At 39.3% G+C, this 20,465-nt stretch overlaps 2 protein-coding genes across 2 annotated transcripts in view; one reads left to right on the top strand and one right to left on the bottom strand.

Annotated features, from left to right (window-relative positions):
• The window catches only part of LOC122644160 (protein ZINC INDUCED FACILITATOR-LIKE 1-like), a 114,097-nt gene extending 111,055 nt beyond the window's left edge, over positions 1–3,042 (bottom strand). The window contains exon 1 of the mRNA XM_043837776.1: positions 2,758–3,042. Within this exon, the coding sequence (XP_043693711.1) occupies positions 2,758–2,899 (142 nt within the window). The 5' untranslated portion in view covers positions 2,900–3,042. The remainder of the gene's footprint in view (positions 1–2,757) is intronic.
• Positions 3,043–3,993: 951 nt separating this feature from the next.
• LOC122643505 (probable disease resistance protein At5g66900) lies at positions 3,994–4,650 on the top strand. Its single transcript, XM_043837121.1, has one exon. The coding sequence runs from the start codon at positions 4,012–4,014 to the stop codon at positions 4,648–4,650; it is 639 nt and encodes a 212-aa protein (XP_043693056.1). The 5' UTR covers positions 3,994–4,011.
• The last annotated feature ends 15,815 nt before the right edge of the window (positions 4,651–20,465 follow it).

Below are 20,465 nucleotides of genomic sequence, written 5' to 3'. Positions count from 1 at the left end.
CTTTGTTTTGAAACTCAAAAAGGAATTATGATTGCCTTCGGAAACGGCGAGGATAATCCAAAAGGCGCGAGCGCCAGAACGTGATTGGACCACATGTCCGTAACTGGCGACTCTTCAGCAATCACAGTCACATCACATTACGGCAAGGTAGAAGATACTTTGAGCAAAACTGGGATAGGCACAAGTTTCGAGGGCTCCTTTAATCGACCTCCCAACTCGTGAGAGGCATTGTTTACACCCAGTTTTCGCTCTACCTTGTCACGGTCAAGAAGGGGTCCTCGGTCACAAGGCAGCTCGGCCAAGCGGGGTGACCAATGGTATCTTGGCACCTTTGGTCAGAAGTTGTTTCATCGGCCAAGGTGGAGGGGCGGTTACCACTACAGGCAGTTTCTTTGCAGTTTGAACTGAGAAGAAGTGGCTGCTTAAACGTGGCATAATCATGGCCGATAATCAAGGGAATCATCTCCTGCGGTTATACCTACTATATAAATAAGCAGGGGGAGCAGAGAGATGGCATCAATCAAACACATAACCAACCTGCAATTTTTACTTATCTTTACTTTTCTTGCATTGTCTTTCTTTTCTTTCATGATGGTGTGAACTTAAGGTTTTCTTGTTTCGCTTTATGCACCCTTTTGATTTGCACCGTAGATCGTTCAAGTCAAGTAATCTAACTGCAATTCTATCCCATTGTTTGGGTCATTTGTCTGTTTTCTGTCCCTGAGAAGTCCTCAGATTACCGGGGCGCGAGTAGAACCCTAGACAGCCACAATCGGTCAGAGTGTCGTATTTCATTCCGACCAAACCTCACTGGTTGAAGAATTTTTAGCATAACAATATCAGATCTGGAATGAGAGAAGATAATGCTTGCAGGCTGCGCTCCAAACCCAGATTCAATAAATTGAAATAGAATTCAGAAGTTGCAGCAGCAGGAACTTGAAGACAGGCAGATTGAGCTTCAATGGAGAAAACCCAAATCCCAGCAGAGCTGTGGTCTGATTCTTCTTCAAGCAGTGATCGATTGGCCTCCTTGAATACTGAAGTTAGTCTTCAGATCTGTTATTAATAAATACTCTTGAACCAGCAGAGAAATTCCAGCAATAAGATAGATGCCTCAATTGAACGAATAGGGCAGAGCTGGGGATGTTGAAGAATTCGATAGAAAGGGGATAGGGAATAGAACAGGTATCTTAGGATTCACAATGCTATAAGTAAACTTTGTATTCATTCAATCATGGGCTCAATTGAGCAGTTACAACTATATTTATAGCCACAACGGCTGAACATAGAAACTAAAAATCAAACTCAAACTAGGACTCAAAGTAGAACTAGGATTCCCAACTAGGATCCAAAACTAAATCCCAATCAGGATTACAACTCCAACTAGAACTCAAATAAAAGACTAAATAAAAATCAAATAAACTCTAAACCTAATCCCATGATTTAGTGCTGGTGTAGGGGAATCCCTACACCTGTGGCTGGTTTGCGACAGCTGATTTACATCACAGGTTCCAACCCATAAAGGTGGAATATCCTAATATAGACCTTCTATCAACAACAGAGCCTGCCCAATCAACATCAGTGTACCCCTCAATTTTCAAATGGTCATGTCTAGTGAACAGCAATCCTTTTCCTAGACTGGACTTCAAGTACCTAAGAATATGATACACAAAATCTAAATGCCCACTCTAGGTGCGTGTGCATTGAATTGACTCACTACCCCAACGGCATAAACAATATCCAGACAAGTAAGAAGAGGTAGATCGACTTCCTCAACAGTCTTTGATACTTCCCTACATAGTTATCAACTTCCCCAACAGTCTTTGATACTTCCCTACACAGTCATTCGCACTCACCCTGCACCCCTTCTTCCAACCATTCTTTTACAAACTTTCTAATTCCAGGTGAAAAGTCCACATATTCTCGATTTTGGACGGAGTTGGCACACTCAAAACATTTCTGGGGTATATCATCATGATAATGACGATGATGTTGATGATAAAGACAACTCAACTTCATTACTGATGACTATTAACTCAAAAGAGCTCTTGAGCTCCAGCCCAACCTAGATGTATGTAAGAAATCAGAAGAAAAAGGAGTCTCCTATTATCCAAATATTTTCATGTTTTATGGGTGCAGCTTTTTCTTCAGCCAGAATCATTCATAGTCCTACCAAAATGAAAAAAAAAAAAAAAAAAAAAAAAAAGGAGAGAGAGAATCAGTAAAAAGATATCATCATCCATCATGCCATATTTCATGTCTAAACTTTTTTAATATTTATTTCATCAATATGGTTTGAATTATTTTTTTTCTCAAATAATACACTCTTATTGTGCTGATATGCTATATCCAGCTTCCTAACTTTTTCTTACTCATTATCCTTCGACGTTATGGGTCATTTTTTATGTTTTTCTAAAGCACTTCAAAACTCTTTTGCCTTTGCTAAATTCAGTGTACTTCAAATGAACTTTGAATCATCTGGATTCTACTTGAGATAATAAACGCATGCAATGATCTGTCACAAATTGCATCTAATGTTAAAATAAGTTCCTAAACGACGGCCAGAAATTTGCAGAGTATATTTATTCATTCATTCATTCCAATCATTTATTTAAACAACCTAAGCTGCTACCAATAGTTTTACCCATCTCATCATCATAAGTACCAAGAGACACAACAACGCTAATGAATCAATCTTCCAAGCTAAACTAATTAAGCACTCCCACAAAGCAGAATAAACATTATATGAGTGCTTACCGTTGCACAGCACCACAAGCCATACATAAAAGAACTCTCTGTAAGGTATGCCTCGCCTCGTTTCTTTAAGCTGATCAACCTTACAACCTGGGCAATCATCGTAGTATACCTTCTTTAACAATGGTTCTCGATTTGCCTCCATTGGAAGCAACTACTCTGTTCTTCCTCTAAAACTCAATCCTTATTCAGAAGGCTATTCTTCTAGCCAAATTCGTCCTAAGAGCAAAGATAGTGAAGCAGATGAATTAAATTGACAAAAACACCTCAAACCCCAACGCGAAACAATAATCAGGCCATCAATTCGACAAACTTTTCAGTGAAATTCCATGCACTTGATGATGAGGATGAGTTACTAACCTCCAAGAAAGCACGTTAAATCATTTATTTATGCATATCTCTAAACCATTGGTTCCAATGTATTAAAAATAGGATAGCTAAAAGTTACGTACCCCTTTTCATCATCACATGCGTCATTCATATCCCAACAACCTCAAATGGTCAAAACAAGCTCATCAACAACAGAGTAGCAATTTCAAATTGAATTGAGTTTGTAAAATGACGCAAGAAGCTCAAATGGGTTCCCTTCTTTACCCAGACCAACCCAAATGGGTTGAATCAGTTGCATCACCATAAACAGATATTAAGGAAAAGAGTAAATTACATGCACCCCCAAGATATTTGTAACAATATCAAACCACCCCAAATAGTTTAACTTGTTATGTGCACCCACCTGGATTTTGGACAACTTACAAATAAACCCCTACCGTCAACTCTAAAACGTTAGTTGTAATTAAACTTTATAAAACCCTATTTTACCCTTAAAATTTCTGTATGGACCATTTTACCCTTATGAGACATAAAGGTAAGCCCTAACCCTTCTCCCATCTTCTAAACTTATGCCTTTCTTCTCCAGAGAACTACATAGAGGACAATTCATCGCCGGAGCTGATGTTGTTGCATGAAATCATCGCCGGAGCTATTGTTGCTGCGTCAATTCATTGCCGGAGCTGCTATTGCTACGTGAAATCATTGTCGGTAGCTTGTGGTTGCTGCTGCTGCTGATGCTATTGTAGAGAGAAAATCGAAGCTGCTATAAATCCCCAAACCAGTCAATGTCACTCTGTCTCCGTCGTCTTGTTCCTCACATGACCTCAATCGATCCATACCATGCCGTCCTTTGAATCTAATCAAAATCCTCGATTTTTGGGTTTTTAGGGTTTCAGTATTGGAAAGGGTTGGACAGGAGGAGAAACCATGTCTGGGCAGTTGCCGGTAGGATTTCTTCTGGGTCCGCCTGCTCAAGAGTTGCAGAGAGTGATTTCAGATGTAATCCTTAAAGCACATCATTTCAAATACTATCTAGAGCAGCTCCAATCTACTCTAGAAACCATTACTCCTCTAATCAAAGAAATAGATCGTTTGAGTGCTGAATTGACAGACCACCAGAGACAAGATATAGTAAGACTGAAGGCTGAGTTAGTGAAGGGCCAAAAGCTTGTAAAGAAGTGTTCTTTTGTTCCATCTTGGAACTGCTTCAAGAGGTGTAGGCGTTCGAAAAAAATCCTGAAATTGGATAAAACTTTGCTGCAGTTCTTTCAGATTGATGTTCCTGTTGATAACTGGCTCCATAATAAACAGATTCTGCTTGATCTGAAAGATATGATCACCAAATTTGATACGTTGAGTTTGAGATCGGAGAGTTCGAGATCAGATAACTCCGGTCCTCAGATCAGGGACAAGGTTTTTGGATTGGACGTGCCTCTAATGGAATTGAAGATGCAATTGTTTAGAGAGGATGTTATGGTTCTAGGGCTATGTGCTCCTGGTGGTTGTGGGAAAACAACGTTGGCTACCATGCTCTGCCGAGACAGTGATGTGAGAGGTATGAAATAAATTGAAAACACTTCTTCTTGTTTCTCAATTCCATGCCCTAATTTTTGTTCTGCTTACAGAGGAGGCAACTACGACGGGTACTGAACCGAAGCGGAGTTGGATTAAAGGACCATATTGTTGGGAAAGAAAGTGAATGGAACGGTGGGGGAGAGGACCTATGAGGTTGACATTTTCGATGATTGGCCATGGTTTTGGGCCTGGTGGTGCATTTCGTTGCCTGCGGCCAAGATTGATTGAGAAGAAGAGGAAGATGACAACGGAGAGATCTAGAGAGCATGGGCCTGGTGGTGCGTTTCGTATTTGAAAAATACTCATATTAAGTTACAGAGATTAAGTTGCAAGTCATGTGAAGAAGAAGATGGATATTGGGGGTTTTAGATTCAAGGGCAAAATAATAATTCTACATTAATCAAGGGCAAAACCCTAACTCTTTTTTGAGGGTTTTGAGGAGAAGAAATAGAATAAGGGTAAAATGGAGATTTAAAATACTCACTTAACTAAAAGGGTACAACAGTCTTTGTACTTACAAAACTAACAGTTTACTAACACCGTGAGTTATTAGGGTGTTTTTTGAAATAGTAAAACTAAGGGAGGTGGTTTGATATTATTATAAATATCTGAGGGTGCATGTAATTTACTCTAAGAAAAAAAGATTCTCTGAACCGCTCCGCTGGATTAGGAACGTTAGTGTACATCTTTCATTATGTACGAATATTGATTTCTCGCAACCGCAAATCATTGATGCCTTTTTGATGCCTTTCCTTGTCCCGTTTGCTGAGAAAACCGTCTCGCACATGTAACATAAAATCAGTATAACAAAGAAACGCAGTCAGACTCTCACTCTCTAGTCTCTTCTCTACCAATTGAAAAAAAAAAACGCAAGCCAAAAATGTAGAGCAAGTAAAATTATAAAAGTGAAGTCATTATCATGGTTATTAATTACATTAAATAGCTGGTGCTCGTTCATTCATTTATGCACAAAATAACAACAACAGCAATGCTGACGCGACAAAGATAAGAGATAACTCACAGGCCTGTCATACAGGACAAATTAAGAGATGTCATCTTAACAACTCCTTTCCTTCTTCCCACCTATGAATTGTTACACATACGATCTACGTACGCTTATTTTTGTACGTATCCTACGAAGATAAATTACCACTAGATGTAAACAATCGCTAGCTTGGTTGGTTGGAGACATTGCAAGTTGAGGGCATGCCTCCCACGAGGTCAAGGGATCGATTATCTTGGATTGCATTTTGTGTCAAAAAGGCACTCCTCTCCCCTCTCTACTCCCCCAATTCTTAGTTGTAGATTGTGAGTTTTTCTTAGTCTTTCCCCTTAGCTTGTAGTTGGCCTGTGAGTCCTTCAACAGGATAGACCAAAAATTAAAAAAATTGATACTAGACCACATGATTTCAATCTGAATCCTACAGGGTGATAGTATCGAAATCTCATTTATGGGTTTTTGTCAAATGCTCCCCCATCAAAATGCCTATTTATTCAAATACACCTTTACAATTTTTCAATTTATATATACCCTTTACATTCAAAATATTAGAACACTTTAGTCCAGTCCAGAAATTAGTTTCACTGTTTCAGGGATTCTAATAACCAAAATGTCCTTGTGACAAAACCCCACCAAAATTTAAAAATAAAATGATCAAATTGCCCTCATCTTTCACCCAAATCGTTTAGAAAAAACCCTAAACCATTTGGGAAGATGAACCCTAAAATCAATGAATCTATCCTTAACATCTGGTAAGGGTCTTAGAATTTCGTAGAGTAAGAGTATTCTGTTTGGATTGCAGATGAGAATGAACAACCCTTCTTCCCGAAACCATCTGTACTGTTCAATTGATTCTTCCCTCCCTAAAATCCCTGCGGTTTGTCCAAGTACCCAGATTGAATGTCCTCGTCTGCAACTGCGAAATTGGGAGAATGTGTTGGGAGCCGGAGAAACCCGATTAGAACCTGAGCAAGTAAGAAAAGTGCAGCCTTCTATGTCAGATTCCAGCTGCTCAGCGATGTCTCTGAATAGCTTAACATACATCAACACCAATTTGAATTTTGAAGATTTCGGGGCTGGTAAGGAAATGGCCCAAGTTGGTTCCCCTCAGGTATTGAGTGGGGGCTCAAGTTTTGAAAATTCTTTGGCCGTGAAGCCGAGTTCACTCCCTGTATCCTTTGGCTCTGGCCCCGGATTGCGTGAAATAGAAGAATCTGAGGATTATACTTGTGTAATTTCTCACGGTGCAAACCCAATAAAAACTCACATTTTTGGTGACTGCATTTTAGAATGTCACGGTAACGATTTAGGTAGTTGTCAGAAAGAAGAAAGGAAATTGAATTGTCCCAGGAAGTTAAATGCTTGGGTGGTTCCGTTTCGTATCCCTCTGATGGATTTTTGAGCTATTGTTACACTTGCAAGAAGAAGTTGGAACAGGGGAAAGATTTCTACATGTACAGGTTTGTTCAAATATCTCTGCTCTACAGTCCTGCTATTTCTTGTTCTCTTACCTATGTTCTAAATTTGATTTTTATTGGTTAGACTTTTGTCGTTTTGTCTTGTTTGTATCTTCATCAAGGAATCTGGTTTTGGGCTCTTTCTTTGAACTTCATCTTTCTCTTTAATAAATTATTTTTTTTAAAAAAAAAAAAAAAAAATTCAGAGGGTGATTGGAATTTTGAATCATATTGCTGGGTTATTCGTACAACAATACATTGACTTTAGGAGAAAGTTATCTCAATCCGGATATTAAGGATAGATTCATTGATTTTAGGGTTCATCTTCATCAAATGGTTTAAGGTTTGATTTTCAATTTTAAATTCTAAATAACTTGGGGAAGACGAGGGCAATTTAATCACTTTACTCTTTAATTTTGGTGGATTTTATCACTAGGGCATTTTGATCATTAGATTCCTTGTAACTAACGTCTAATGTCCGAGACTCACAGACTGGACGAAAGTGTTACAATGTTTTGAAAGTAGAGAACACATGTAAATTGTAAAGTTGTAAAGATATATTTGGACAAATGGGCATTTTGAGGGGTACATTTGACTAAAACCCCTCTTTTATTGTCCGACATTAGGCCTACTATGCCTAGCAAAAAGGCTGAAAAAATCTCTTTCATGACTGTTGGCCCTACTACACCTAGCGAAAAGGCAAAAGGTCTTTTGGAGTTCTCGATGTTTACAATGAGAAGGGAATGGAAATAATCAATATGGAGGAGTGTCTTTGTAAACAAATAAACATATTTTTGGGAGTGAGTGTAATACCCTAAGAATTTAATACTAGATTTTATATGTTACTCAAGACTATTTTTTAATAATCATAATCTCATATCATCTTGATAATAGAGTTTTATCATTAATTAAGTAGTGAAAGTAATGGTTTAATTCTTACCAAAAAAAAGAGTAATGATTTAATTGAAGAATGGTAGTTTCATAAATTTAAATATGTCGTATCATATATAGCAATATACCTAAATAAGGCTCGCCAATATTAACACGACACATGGCAAAGCCATAACCGCATGGAGCAACCCTTGACCTATCAGGTTATTACTCGTACAGCATCTGGCAGACCCAGATCGAGACACCTAGTCATGTGAGGATATGATCTCCACATAAAAAGCAACATACATATCCAAATCCCAATATAACACGTATAATGCTACCGGAGAGCAAGTGCAATCCTATAAGGAATCAACAAGATCTCTCACCGATCAACGATATAAAAAACTTCTATTAATGATGGACTATCCAATTATCACTCTCTTAACAAGACTCTTACCTTAACTGTCACACCTTGATCCCTGTATCACAAGGTGGCATGACTAGAGCATATACCTACGCTTTATTTTCCCACTAGGATCACTGATGTAGTATCTAAAGGCTAAATCATTCCAACAACAGTTGATAAATCAATAGAGAATGAACATAGTAATTATTATACCCATGCCCAAAATACACCATAATTTCTTAGGTTAATTTGAATTTTCATTGATAGGAGTTGCGACACTGCCAACTGTCGATACCTGTGACCTTGAGACCGTGGCAGTCAAGGGGAAAGTTTGAACAAAAGGGAATGAATCACGCTTTGATGAACAATGAGATCACCTAAAGGTCAGCTTTTAACTCTAAGTGTTAAGTGTACGTACCTTCCTTGAAGTCCTTGAAGTGCAAGTCAAGGCTGGAAGTGTTTAAAGTGTAAAAAGACCCTTTTCTGCAGGGGTGGTTTTTTATGCTGTTGCAGATGCTGTTAAAACCGTCCAGGCTAGAAATGCTCTAAGTGATGTGTGTTTTGATGGGACTCACTTGCCTCGTATTTTGCGCTGAAGGTTGTGTGAACACTAAATTTTGGCACCTTGGATGTGTATCTCAGCGATGATGATCAAAGCCCGACTAGCTCACGTGGTGACCAAACGATAGAAAATAACCAATTTACCCTACCCCACTTTTTGTAAGTCCCAAGTAGAGCCAAAATCCCTAGAATAGCCTTATTTAACCATTTTAAGCCCACCTGTGAAATTTCACTCCAATCTAACATCATTTGTCAAAATGACCATTTTGCCCCTGGCATGGTTCTTGGTATCTGGACCTCCTAATTTGGCCTGAAACACTTTGGATGACCTCATTTGGTCATATTAATCTTTTACGTAAAGTTTCAGCCAAATTAGATAACTTCTATAAAAATGACCATTTTACCCGTGGCACGGTTCTTGGTACCCGAGCCACCCGATTTCACCTGAAACCATTTGGATGACTTTACTTAGTCATATTGTGCTTGCAATAAAAATTTCATGTAATTCTAGTATCATTTGGACTTTGATCGACGTTAAACACCATTTATGTGCTTTTCTTGGTATTCGTGCCACTTTTTGACAAAAATTCTACCACATAAGCCATACAGATGGAAATTACGTGTCAAGACCTTCACGGCGATATGTGGCACGTCAATATCAGCCACATAGATTGAGAAATATTAATAATTAAACTTGGGCCTTTAAATAGAATCTAAATAAAATAATAAGTTTGTTAAAAAAAAAAAGTCGGGTCAAACTGGGTTGATCCGAGTCGGGTGGAACCAATCCGGGTCAACCCGACTTGACCCATCCAAGAGTGTCGGCAGAGGACAAACCCCCACCATTTAGGCTAAGCCACAAAAGCCCAACCACCCCCCATGTGCGCTACACAAAGCCTATCACCCCTGCCCATGCTGCTGTGCACAAAATTCGTGCCTGTCAGCCCAGCCAACCCCTACCTTATCCCCTGCCTTTAGTGCCCCCAAGGCCCTTTCAGTTATTTCGTCGAACAGATTTTAGCGTATAAATAGCTATCGTTTTGGATGGGTTAATGACCGAGAAAAGTCATAAAACAAATTACCTTTGTGAAGCTCTTTCTCCCTTCTTTCAATAAATGCTAAATACATCCCCAGATCATGCTTTCATAGACATAATAAATTCCACAAATACCCCTTGTTCACTACTCTTGCCATTCGGAGCAACCACACTTGGAGAGGCTTTTGATGCTTTCCGGCGATAATTCTAGCCATACAAGGATATGTAAATTGATCCCAGACACTTCCACGCTTCAAGGGTAGTTTTTATATATCTTTATTTATTTTTTTTGATTTTCTTTAGCTAAAAGAGACTGTTTTCAATTAAAAAATCTTCAAAACTACCACAAGAGTGATATAGTTCTAAAAAAATTAGGGAAGATGTTTTACACTGTGCTTGATGTCCATTAATTTTCCCGAGCTCCAAATCATGTTTTTTGTGACAATTTTTGCCCCTGTGAGTGTTTTAGAATTATATGAAATCTGAGCCTGTGGGTGGGGATTTTGACAAAATCATTCTAACCATGTTAAAGATAATGTTTTCATTAGTGTGTGTGGGCTTTGGTTTGTCCCAATTCGGATCTTTGATTGGGACTTTGTAATTTTACTTATTTTTCTCTCTTTTTAGCATTTCAAAAAATATAAAAAATAGTATAAATGCATAAAAATTCACAAAAAAAAAAAAAAATGATGCAATACATATTTCATCAGAATTAGTCACTGACATGAATGTTTGATTATTTTCATAGGTGTTCCCCACCCCGTTTAGGGACGTAGATGTCATTTTTCTATTTGTTGTAAAAATTCAAGAAAATCATAAAAACATTAAAAAAATATATATATTTTTAAGCATTTAATTCTGCTTTAAGTTGTTTTAGAATGTTTTCATATGCATACATGCCCACCATGAATCATAACCATGTATAAGAAGTCATTCTTGCCTGGGGGCATTTTGGTAATTTACCAAATGCAAGCCCAATGTGCCATCCAGTAGGCTTACTTGGCATGTTTATTAATTTCAGGATATTTAATGACATATCAAATGCCTGAGATAAACTTAAAAGTTCTTTTTCTAGCATTTTACCATTTTGCCCTTTAGTGGTATTTTGGTCATTTTACGACCGAATCATGTTTAGGACCCCGAAAAGGTTCTTGTCACTTCTTTTGCATGTTTTAACATTCATAAGTATGTCTTAAGCATAATTTTTCTTTTTCATGAGTTTTTCATACATTTTTGCCCTCCAGGGGCATTTTTCGTATTTTTGGTCATTTTGATCCCTAAGACACTTTGTTTATCAAACTTCTCAATGATATTACCATTGCCCTAGGGTTTTAATAATTTTACACAATTGACCATGTTTTTGACCATAGAGTTATGTTTTCTAACTTAGATAAAATACATTAATTAGATTAATTAGGGCGCGTAATGTACATAATGACCTAACTTAGGGGTAGTAATTAGGATTAATTTTGATTAGCCTAATTAGGCCCTTAAATTTTAGAAAAAAATAATAAAAACTCAAAAAGAATTAGTTTAATTAGGTGTATAATACGTATAACACAACAATATACAATAGAGTTTGGTCTAGGAAGACCGGCCATCGACCGGTCGGTTGCTGGGTGCCTGACAATCTGACACCTTCCCACCCCGTTGTAGGCCAAACTACAGTCCAAGGATCAAGCCATGGTTCCCTAGGGAAACCAATATACTACAAAATTAGGGTTTTGCACGCCTTGGGTTATCCCATGGTGTCCCATTGGTGCCCCATTCGATTTTAGGGTTTCCCATGGTCACCCATGGGAACCCAGGTGCATCCCTATTAGGGTTTCTCCTTCCCTATTGCGTCCCATAAAATTAATTATCACAATAGGGACGGAGAAATTCATTTCTAGTCCATCACATGGTAAGAGGGATCCATCCCATACTCGAATGCGCAGTGGAATTAAATCGATTCGAGTTTCTTTCGCAACTCATAAATATTAATAATCAATAAACTAAAGGAATTAATAAAGAACTGCTAACCTGGTGAGCCTCAAGTGTTGTTCCTCCAATAGACAATGGTTCTTCCTCCAGTGAGCGCTCTAAGCAAACAGATTTGAACCTCCAATGGTGCTACCAAGGTTCTTCAAGCCAATCCCAGATGCTCTCAAATTCTTCAGCACAGATCTAGGGTTTCACAAACCCTAACTCTCAAACACAGATGAAAGAAACTAGAAGAAGAAAAAGAGATCTCAAAGAGGGAGAGAGAGACCAAAACGCAGAAGAGGGGGCCAGACAAAAACGTGGAGCACTGCCCCCCTCCTGCATTTTCTGATCCTTTTATAGATCTAGGGTTTTAATTAAACCCTGGATGGATTACTTTAATCCTAGTGAGAGTCTGTCTGTCTCTCTCTCTCAGTTTGGCAGTTCTGTTTAAACTCAAAATGCTTCTAAAAGGGAAAGAAGCAGAATCTAATAGGGAAAGTATTAATTAGCTATTTTATTTAATTATTAATGGATAATTACAATTAGCACCAATTCCATTAATTAAATAAAGAATCAATTAAATTAGCAAATTCTAAATAACTCCCTATATGATAACTATTATCATATATAACCCCCCCACTAATCAACACCATCATTATGGAATCTAGGGCACGTACACATGTACTGCCAAACCCCAATCCATAGTACAAGTCCATATACGAGCGTCTGTGCATCTGATCGGGTTCCGCAAAACTCGATAAATACTTTGTTCAAATAATTATAAATAATGTATCATTTTATGTAAAATAGATTTTTACAAAAACATTTCCAAAACGACACTGGATCCAGATTCTGATCCGGCCATGCACAGACAGTCTCTATCTTGGAGTTCCCCAATCGGGCAGTGGTGACCGTGTTGGATAACTCCTTCACTCACAAAGTGTTCACATATTCCCAGAACACCGGCTTTGACTCGCTTGAGTCTCAGTTATTGATGAACCAAAGAATGTGATCACACTTTGCAGTGACAGAGTTCCCTCAGGTACAGGGTGTCGGTGACACATGTCTATCCCTTCCTACATCTGGCAGTAATACATGAGGGAATTGACAAAGTAGATTCTTTGTCAATGCACACATCAAACATGTGAGCACTCACATTCGTACCCTGACATCACATGTCTAGGCATACCCAATGCGACGACCATATGATAAGGGTGCCCAGCCCAAACCCTAGTTGCGACTACCATTTTAAGTATAACTTACGGACACATAATGCTCAAAAAGTTTATATCGCATGTGACAATATTAAACAAAAATGTATAAATTTTCAATACAAAGGTGAACCGGGTTGAACCGGATCGAACCGAGTTTGATGGACACACACTTATCCAACAATCTCCCACTTGTACATCAAAGCCAATTCCCCATACATTTTAAACCCATGCCCTCCATGTGTTTCTCAAACACTCCTGGTGACAAACCCTTTGTCATGGCATCAGACACATTTTCAGTTGTGTCCACTTTGGAGATACTCACGTCGTCCTGCTGGATAATCTGTCTGATGAGGTGATACTTCCGTTGCACGTGTTTGTTCCTCTGATGAGCCCTAGGCTCTTTAGCTTGTGCAATGGCCCTTCTGTTGTCACATAACAGGGGAATAGGGCCCTTGATAAGGTCAGGGACTACCTCAAAATCTAATAGGAATTTCCTCAGTCAAACACCTTCTTTTGCTGCATCACAAGCTACTAGGTATTCTACTTCGGGAGTAGAATCGGCTGTAGACTTTTGTTTCATAGTCTGCCATACAATGGCACCCCCACCCATTAGATATACCATCCCGGACGTGGATTTTCTGTCATCCTTGTCAGTTTTGGAAATCCGAATCTGTGTACCTCAATACTGACAACTGATCAGATCCAAAAACCAAGAAATATTCCTTAGTCCTTCTCAAGTACTTAAGAATATTCTTGACAGCACTCCAATGCTCGCGTCCAGGGTTAGATTGATAATGACTTACCATACCAACTGCATAGCAAATGTCTGACCTCGTACACAACATAGCGTACATAAAACTCCCTACTGCTGAGGTATAGGGAATCCTCTTCATCTCTTCAATGTCTGTCTGAGACTGAGGACATTGAGATCTGGAAAGACTGACTCCATATCTGAAGGGAACACTTCCCCTCTTAGAGTTCTCCATGCTAAATCTGGCCAGGACTTTGACTATATAGGTAGCCTGTGACAAGCCTAGCATCCTTTTCTGGCGATCTCTTATGAGTTTGATCCCAAGGTTATAGCTAGCTTCACCAAGGTTTTTCATTGAAAATGTTGTGGATAACCACTATTTTACTGATGAAAGAAAACCTACATCATTACCAATCAGCAATATGTCATTTACGTACAAAACAAGAAAACATACTGCCCTCCCACTGATCTTCTTGTAAACGCATGGTTCATCCATGTTTTGATCAAAACCAAACGATTTGATTGATTGATCAAACCTGATGTTCCAGCTCCTGGAAGCCTACTTCAGCTCATAAATGGACCTCTGCAATTCGCACACCTTTCTTTCTTCCTTCAAGGAAGAGAACCCCTCTGGCTGTTCCATGTAGATTTTCTCTTGAAGGAATCCATTCAGAAATGTAGTCTGCATATCCATCTGTCAGATTTCATAATCAAAGTGTGCAGCGATAACCAATAAAATCCTGATGGATTTCATCATCGCCATTGGTGAAAAGGTTTCCTTATAGTCTATACCCTCTTTTTGGGTATAGCCCTTTGCCACCGGTCTCTCTTTGAATCTTTCGACCTTTCCATCTGCACCCTTCTTCCTCTTGAAGATCCATTTACATCCAATTGGCTTGACGCCAAGTGGTGGATCAACTAGAGTCCAGACCTTATTGGAATGCATCGAATTGATTTCAGAGCGTATTGTCTCCAGCCACCTAGTGGCATCAACATCCTTTAGAGCCTCAGAGTATGTCATCGGATCATCATCCGATTCAACCGATACCATGTGGAACTCTTCCACAGTTTCCTCTTTGGTTAGAAGAGTAAGTCTGGTGGGTGGTCTAATAGTCCTCCCACTACGTCGAGGTTCTTCAGGTGTTGGTATTTCAGCGGGTATGCCAATTGGTCTCACTTCAGAAAGTGACTTTTCTGAGCTATCTGATAGCTCTTTAATGACTACTGGTTCGGACCTCTGGGTCATCATTTCTTCCTCTAAAAATGTGATGTGTTTACTTACAATGACCTTCTGGTCAACTGAATCATAGAAATAATAGCCTATCGTGCCTTTGGGGTAGCCTATGAAATGGCATCTTGAAGTCCTGGATTCCAACTTGTCTGTCTGTTGCTTTTGCACATGTGCTATACAACCCCATACCCTAAGGTGTTGAATACTGGGCTTGCACCCTTTCCACAACTCAAAGGGTGTCTTGGCTACAGACTTGGATGGAACCCTATTCAAGATGTAAATTGCCGTTTCTAAAGCATACCCTCAGAAAGAGAGAGGTAGCTCACTATAAGTGAGCATCGTCCGGACTATATCCAATAGGGTCCTATTGCATCGTTCGGATACACCATTTTGTTGTGGTGTGCCTGGATTAGTTAGCTGACTAACTATCCCTTGGGATATGAGATGATCTTTAAACTCATCTGATAGATACTCCCCTCCATGATCTGATCGAAGGACTTGACGTGTTTATCGAGCTGTCTTTCGACCTTGGCTTGAAATTCTTTGAATTTATCAAAGGCTTTCGATTTTCTACACATCAAGTATATGTAACCATATCTAGAGTAATCATCGGTGAATGTGATAAAGTACTCATACCCATATCTCGCTTGTATGTTTATGGGTCCACACACGTCAGTGTGTATTAACTCTAACAAATCTGTGGCTCTAGTACCTTTATTGCTAAAGGGTTTCTTGGTCATTTTGCCCTGAAGGCATGACTCACAGGTTGGGAATGGTTCCACCCTCAGACTCTCTAAGGGTCCATCCCTCACCAATCTGTTGATTCGGTCCACATTAATGTGACCTAATCTTAGATGCCATAGATATGTTGAGTTCACTGGAGCTGCTTTTCGTTTCAAATCAATATTTGAAACAACATTCGTTCTAATAGGCAATCTAGAAAATATAAACCACTTTGCATATATCTGGATGCCACAAAGGAATTATTAAAACGAATAATAAACTTAGAATTAAAGGAAAAACTATATCCGTCCAAAATAAGTTTAGAAACGGAAATTATCTTCCTCTAGAAAGAGGATACCTAATAGCAATCCTTTAAAACTAAATAAGCAGAACTAAAATTTAAAATAAAAGTTCCCACAGCCATCATCATGGTCTCAGCTCCAGTGCCCATCCGAAGACGCACCTCATTTCTTTCCAGGCTCCTTGTCTCCTTGAACCCCTGCAAATCATTGCAAATGTGAACAGTGGAACCACTATCCACCAACCAACAATTGGTCGATTCAAAAGACAAATTAGACTCATAAAGAACGTGCACATCACATGTACCTTCTTTAGCAGCCTCTGTTTCATCCGGTTTCTGATCTTTCACAGTAGCCACGTAAGCATGACAATTTCTTTTCTAGTGACCCCCCTTCTTGCAGTAGAAGCACTTGCCTTTGCCTTTATTGCCAGACTTCCCACCCTTGGGTTTCAGGGTCTGACCCTTACTTTCCTTTTTCTTCTTCTTCCCATTTGAAGAAGACTTTGCCTCAGTTGCATTGGCCCCAGCCTTGTCCTTTGTCAAGGACGCTTCAGTCTCTACCAGTGCATTAGCAAGCTCGGTGAGCTCCATCTCCTTATCGGACATCTTGTAGGACATCTTAAAGGGTGCATAGGAAGAAGTGAGTGACGCTAAGATCACATCGGTCTTGTATCGTAGGCTGAAATCAATCCCCATGTATTCCAGTTTTTCAAACAGATTGATCATTTTCATTACATGATCCATCACTGGAGTCCCCTGGGACATCTTGGTGTTGTGGATTTGACTCACCACATCAGAATGGGCGTGTGTCAACTACCTGTTGAACAATTCAGCAAGCTTATCCATCTTACCCCCAGTAGTGCGTATATCCTTAACCGAGTCCAGAACTGACTTTTCCAATGATCCTAGGATATAAAGTGATACCTTAGAATCCCTCATGAGGAACTCCTGCATCTCTTCATTTGCCTAAAATTGTTCGGGTCGGGTTGAGGAGGAACTTATCCATCAAGAACTGTGTGTAGTCCTTCAGCAGTCAGGAGCAATTTAATGCTCTAGTACCAATCGACATAGTTTGTACCATTAAGTTAGTATTCACTAATGAGTGCTAACAGGTTGGAATTAACGGCAATCATTGTATAATTATCTACACATGCACAAGTGAATAACCACATGCTAATTAATAACCATTGAAAATAATAAATTGAACACATACACATCAATGGTCTTTCAGTATTTGGGTTTCCCTCATAACCCAAAAGATGAATTGGATACCTACAACCCTTGCACGCATAACTTATCCTGTCGGGAGTCATTATACACACCGTGGTAGTATGGACTAGGCTGTCCGTCTCATGGGCTTCCAATATTTTTGGCCACATGGGTGCCATGTCCAGATCCTGTCGGCTGACATACACCCAAGTCATGTACTTATCTATTGCATTAGTTAGAATCATGGAATCATGAAAAATGGCCCACTGTCGCAGTGCCCTCTCACTATCCATACCCTAACGTATCTAGATAGAGGTAAATATAGATAAGTATGTGACAATGGTCCTGGCAATGTCCTGTCGGCGTATGCGGGGCATATCACACAATCTCTATATTTATCTTCAATAGGAGGCCATGGTCATGTCTACCGATTAAGACTAGTCCATATCATACATGTATTATGATTAAAGAGGGATTAAGCAACTCTCACATACATGGATAGATTTAAACAATATAATTAATCAACATTAATTAAAAGTGATTATGGGATGGCGGCATTTTTACCAAAAACAATTAAAGAACCCTCCCAATAAAAATAAAACTAATAACTTTGGGTGCATTTATCATGCCATGGATGCCACGCCTCGATCATCTCCTCCGCCCGATCACGTCTTCAAAGTAGGTGACTTGCATCTCCATAAGCTTTGAGCGCCACATGTGGATCACCATCTACATGCCCTGGGAGTCCTAACTCCTCTAAAATTACAATGGAAACCTAGGAAAAATTCTATACACTTTCCTTTCCATAATAATAAATAAACCCCGCATGGAGAAACTAACCCACCATTTGTGCTGCCCATGGGGTGGAGTACATTTGTTTAAAAAAAAGATAGGGGAAGAGAGAGAAAGAGAGAGAAGCATCACATCTACCCATAACCCCATGTGTCACATACATAAACAATCCATTCATTTATTAGAATGCCATTCCCATAATCACATCATAATATAATTTCATGCATGGGCATTAAAGCAAGTAAACCAATAAAAATTACATGGATTCCTTCAATTATTGAACCACCATATCACATGTGATAACATGTATCCAAGCTCAAAAATTAAAATCATATTTTAATTGCAAGTGAGTGGAGGGAGGGATCCCTTCACCCATCTTCTTCCTTTAAAACCAAAAATTCTATTTTTCCCGTAGGCAGTAGCCACTGGCACCGTAGGTAGAAGCGACTGGCACCGTAGGCAGTAGCCACTAGCACTGTAGGCAGAAGCGACTGGCACCGTAGGCAGCAGCCCAAAAAAAAAAAAAGGCAAATGGGCAAGGAAAAGGGGAAGGGGCGTGCGTAGAGGCTTGGCAGTGTGTGCTCCCCCCCCCACATGATTAAAATTAAAAAAAAAAAATCATTTATTTGGATACATGCTTCAATAATTGGAATAAATAAATCAGTAATCAAATCCATCATACATGGGTAGGTTGTTACACCAACAACCCTTGTAACTACCCATGTGCACATGGGAAGGTTGTTACAACAATCATATCATAACCACCCATGTGCCAACTTGCATCCCACTCATGACAATTATATTAATCCATTAATTATTCAATATTCATGGGTGGGAAAGGTGACTCTGATACTATGCTGTAAGCCAAACTACGGTCCAGGGATCAAGCCATGGTTCCCTATGGAAACCAATATACTACAAAATTAGGGTTTTGCATGCCCTGGGTTATCCCATGGTGTCCCATGGGTGCCCCATTCGATTTTAGGGTTTCCTATGGTTGCCCATGGAAACCCTGGTGCATCCCTATTAGGGTTTCTCCTTCCCTATTGTGTCCCATAAAATTTATTATCACAATAGGGACGGAGAAATTCATCTCTAGTCCATCACATGGCAAGAGGGATCCATCCCATACTCGAATGCGCAACGGAATTAAATTGATTCGAGTTTCTTTCGCATCCTATAAATATTAATAATCAATAAACTAAAGGAATTAATAAAGAACTGCTAACCTGGTGAGCCTCAAGTGTTGCTCCTCCAATAGACAGTGGTTCTTCCTCCAGTGAGCGCTCCAAGTAAACAGATCTAAACCTCCAATGGTGCTACCAAGGTTCTCCAAGCCAATCCCAGATGCTCTCAAATTCTTCAGCACAGATCTAGGGTTTCACAAACCCTAAATCTCAAACACAGATGAGAGAAACTAGAAGAAGAAGAAGAGATCTCAAAGAGGGATAGAGAGACCAAAACGCAGAAGAGGAGACCAGGAAAAAACGTGGAACACTGCCCCCCTCCTACGTTTTCTGATCCTTTTATAGATCTAGGGTTTTAATTAAACCCTGGATGGATTACTTTAATCCTAGTGAGAGTCTGTCTCTCTCTCTCTTAGTTTGGCAGTTTTGTTTAAACTCAAAGTGCTTCTAAAAGGGGAAGAAGCATAATCTAATAGGGAAAGTATTAATTAGCTACTTTATATAATTATTAATGGATAATTACAATTAGCACCAATTCCATTAATTAAAAAAAGAGCCAATTAAATTAGCAAATTCCAAATAACTCCCTATACGATAACTATTATCATATACACCCCCCACTAATCAACACCATCATTATGGAATCTAGGGCACGTACAAATGTACTGCCAAACCCCAATCCATAGTACAAGTCCATATACGAGTTTTTGTGCATCTGATCGGATCCCGTAAAACTCGATAAAATACTTAGTTCAAATAAGTATAAATAATGTGTCATTTTATGTAAAATAGATTTTTGCAAAAACATTTCCAAAACAACATTGGATCCAGATTCTGATCCGACCATGCACAGACAGTCTCTATCTTGGTGTTCCCCAATAAGGCAGTGGTGACCGTGCTGGATAACTCCTTCACTCACAAAGTGTTCACGTATTCCCAGAACACCAGCTTTGACTCGCTTGAGTCTCAGTCATTGATGAACCAAAGAATGTGATCACACTTTGCAGTGATAGGGTTCCCTCAGGTACAGGGTGTCGGTGACACATGTCTATCCCTTCCTACATCTGGCAGTAATACATGAGGGAATTGACAAAGTAGAT

This window comes from Telopea speciosissima, chromosome 10, assembly GCF_018873765.1.
Source record: "Telopea speciosissima isolate NSW1024214 ecotype Mountain lineage chromosome 10, Tspe_v1, whole genome shotgun sequence".
NCBI lineage: Eukaryota > Viridiplantae > Streptophyta > Magnoliopsida > Proteales > Proteaceae > Telopea > Telopea speciosissima.
The sequence above is the reverse complement of the archived record's forward strand: the minus strand, read 5'-3'. Positions and strand labels throughout refer to the sequence as shown.

Coding starts and splice junctions, on each gene's coding strand:
- LOC122643505 (XM_043837121.1), top strand. CDS start 4,012: ATGTCTGGGCAGTTGCCGGTAGGATTTCTTCTGGGTCCGCCTGCTCAA.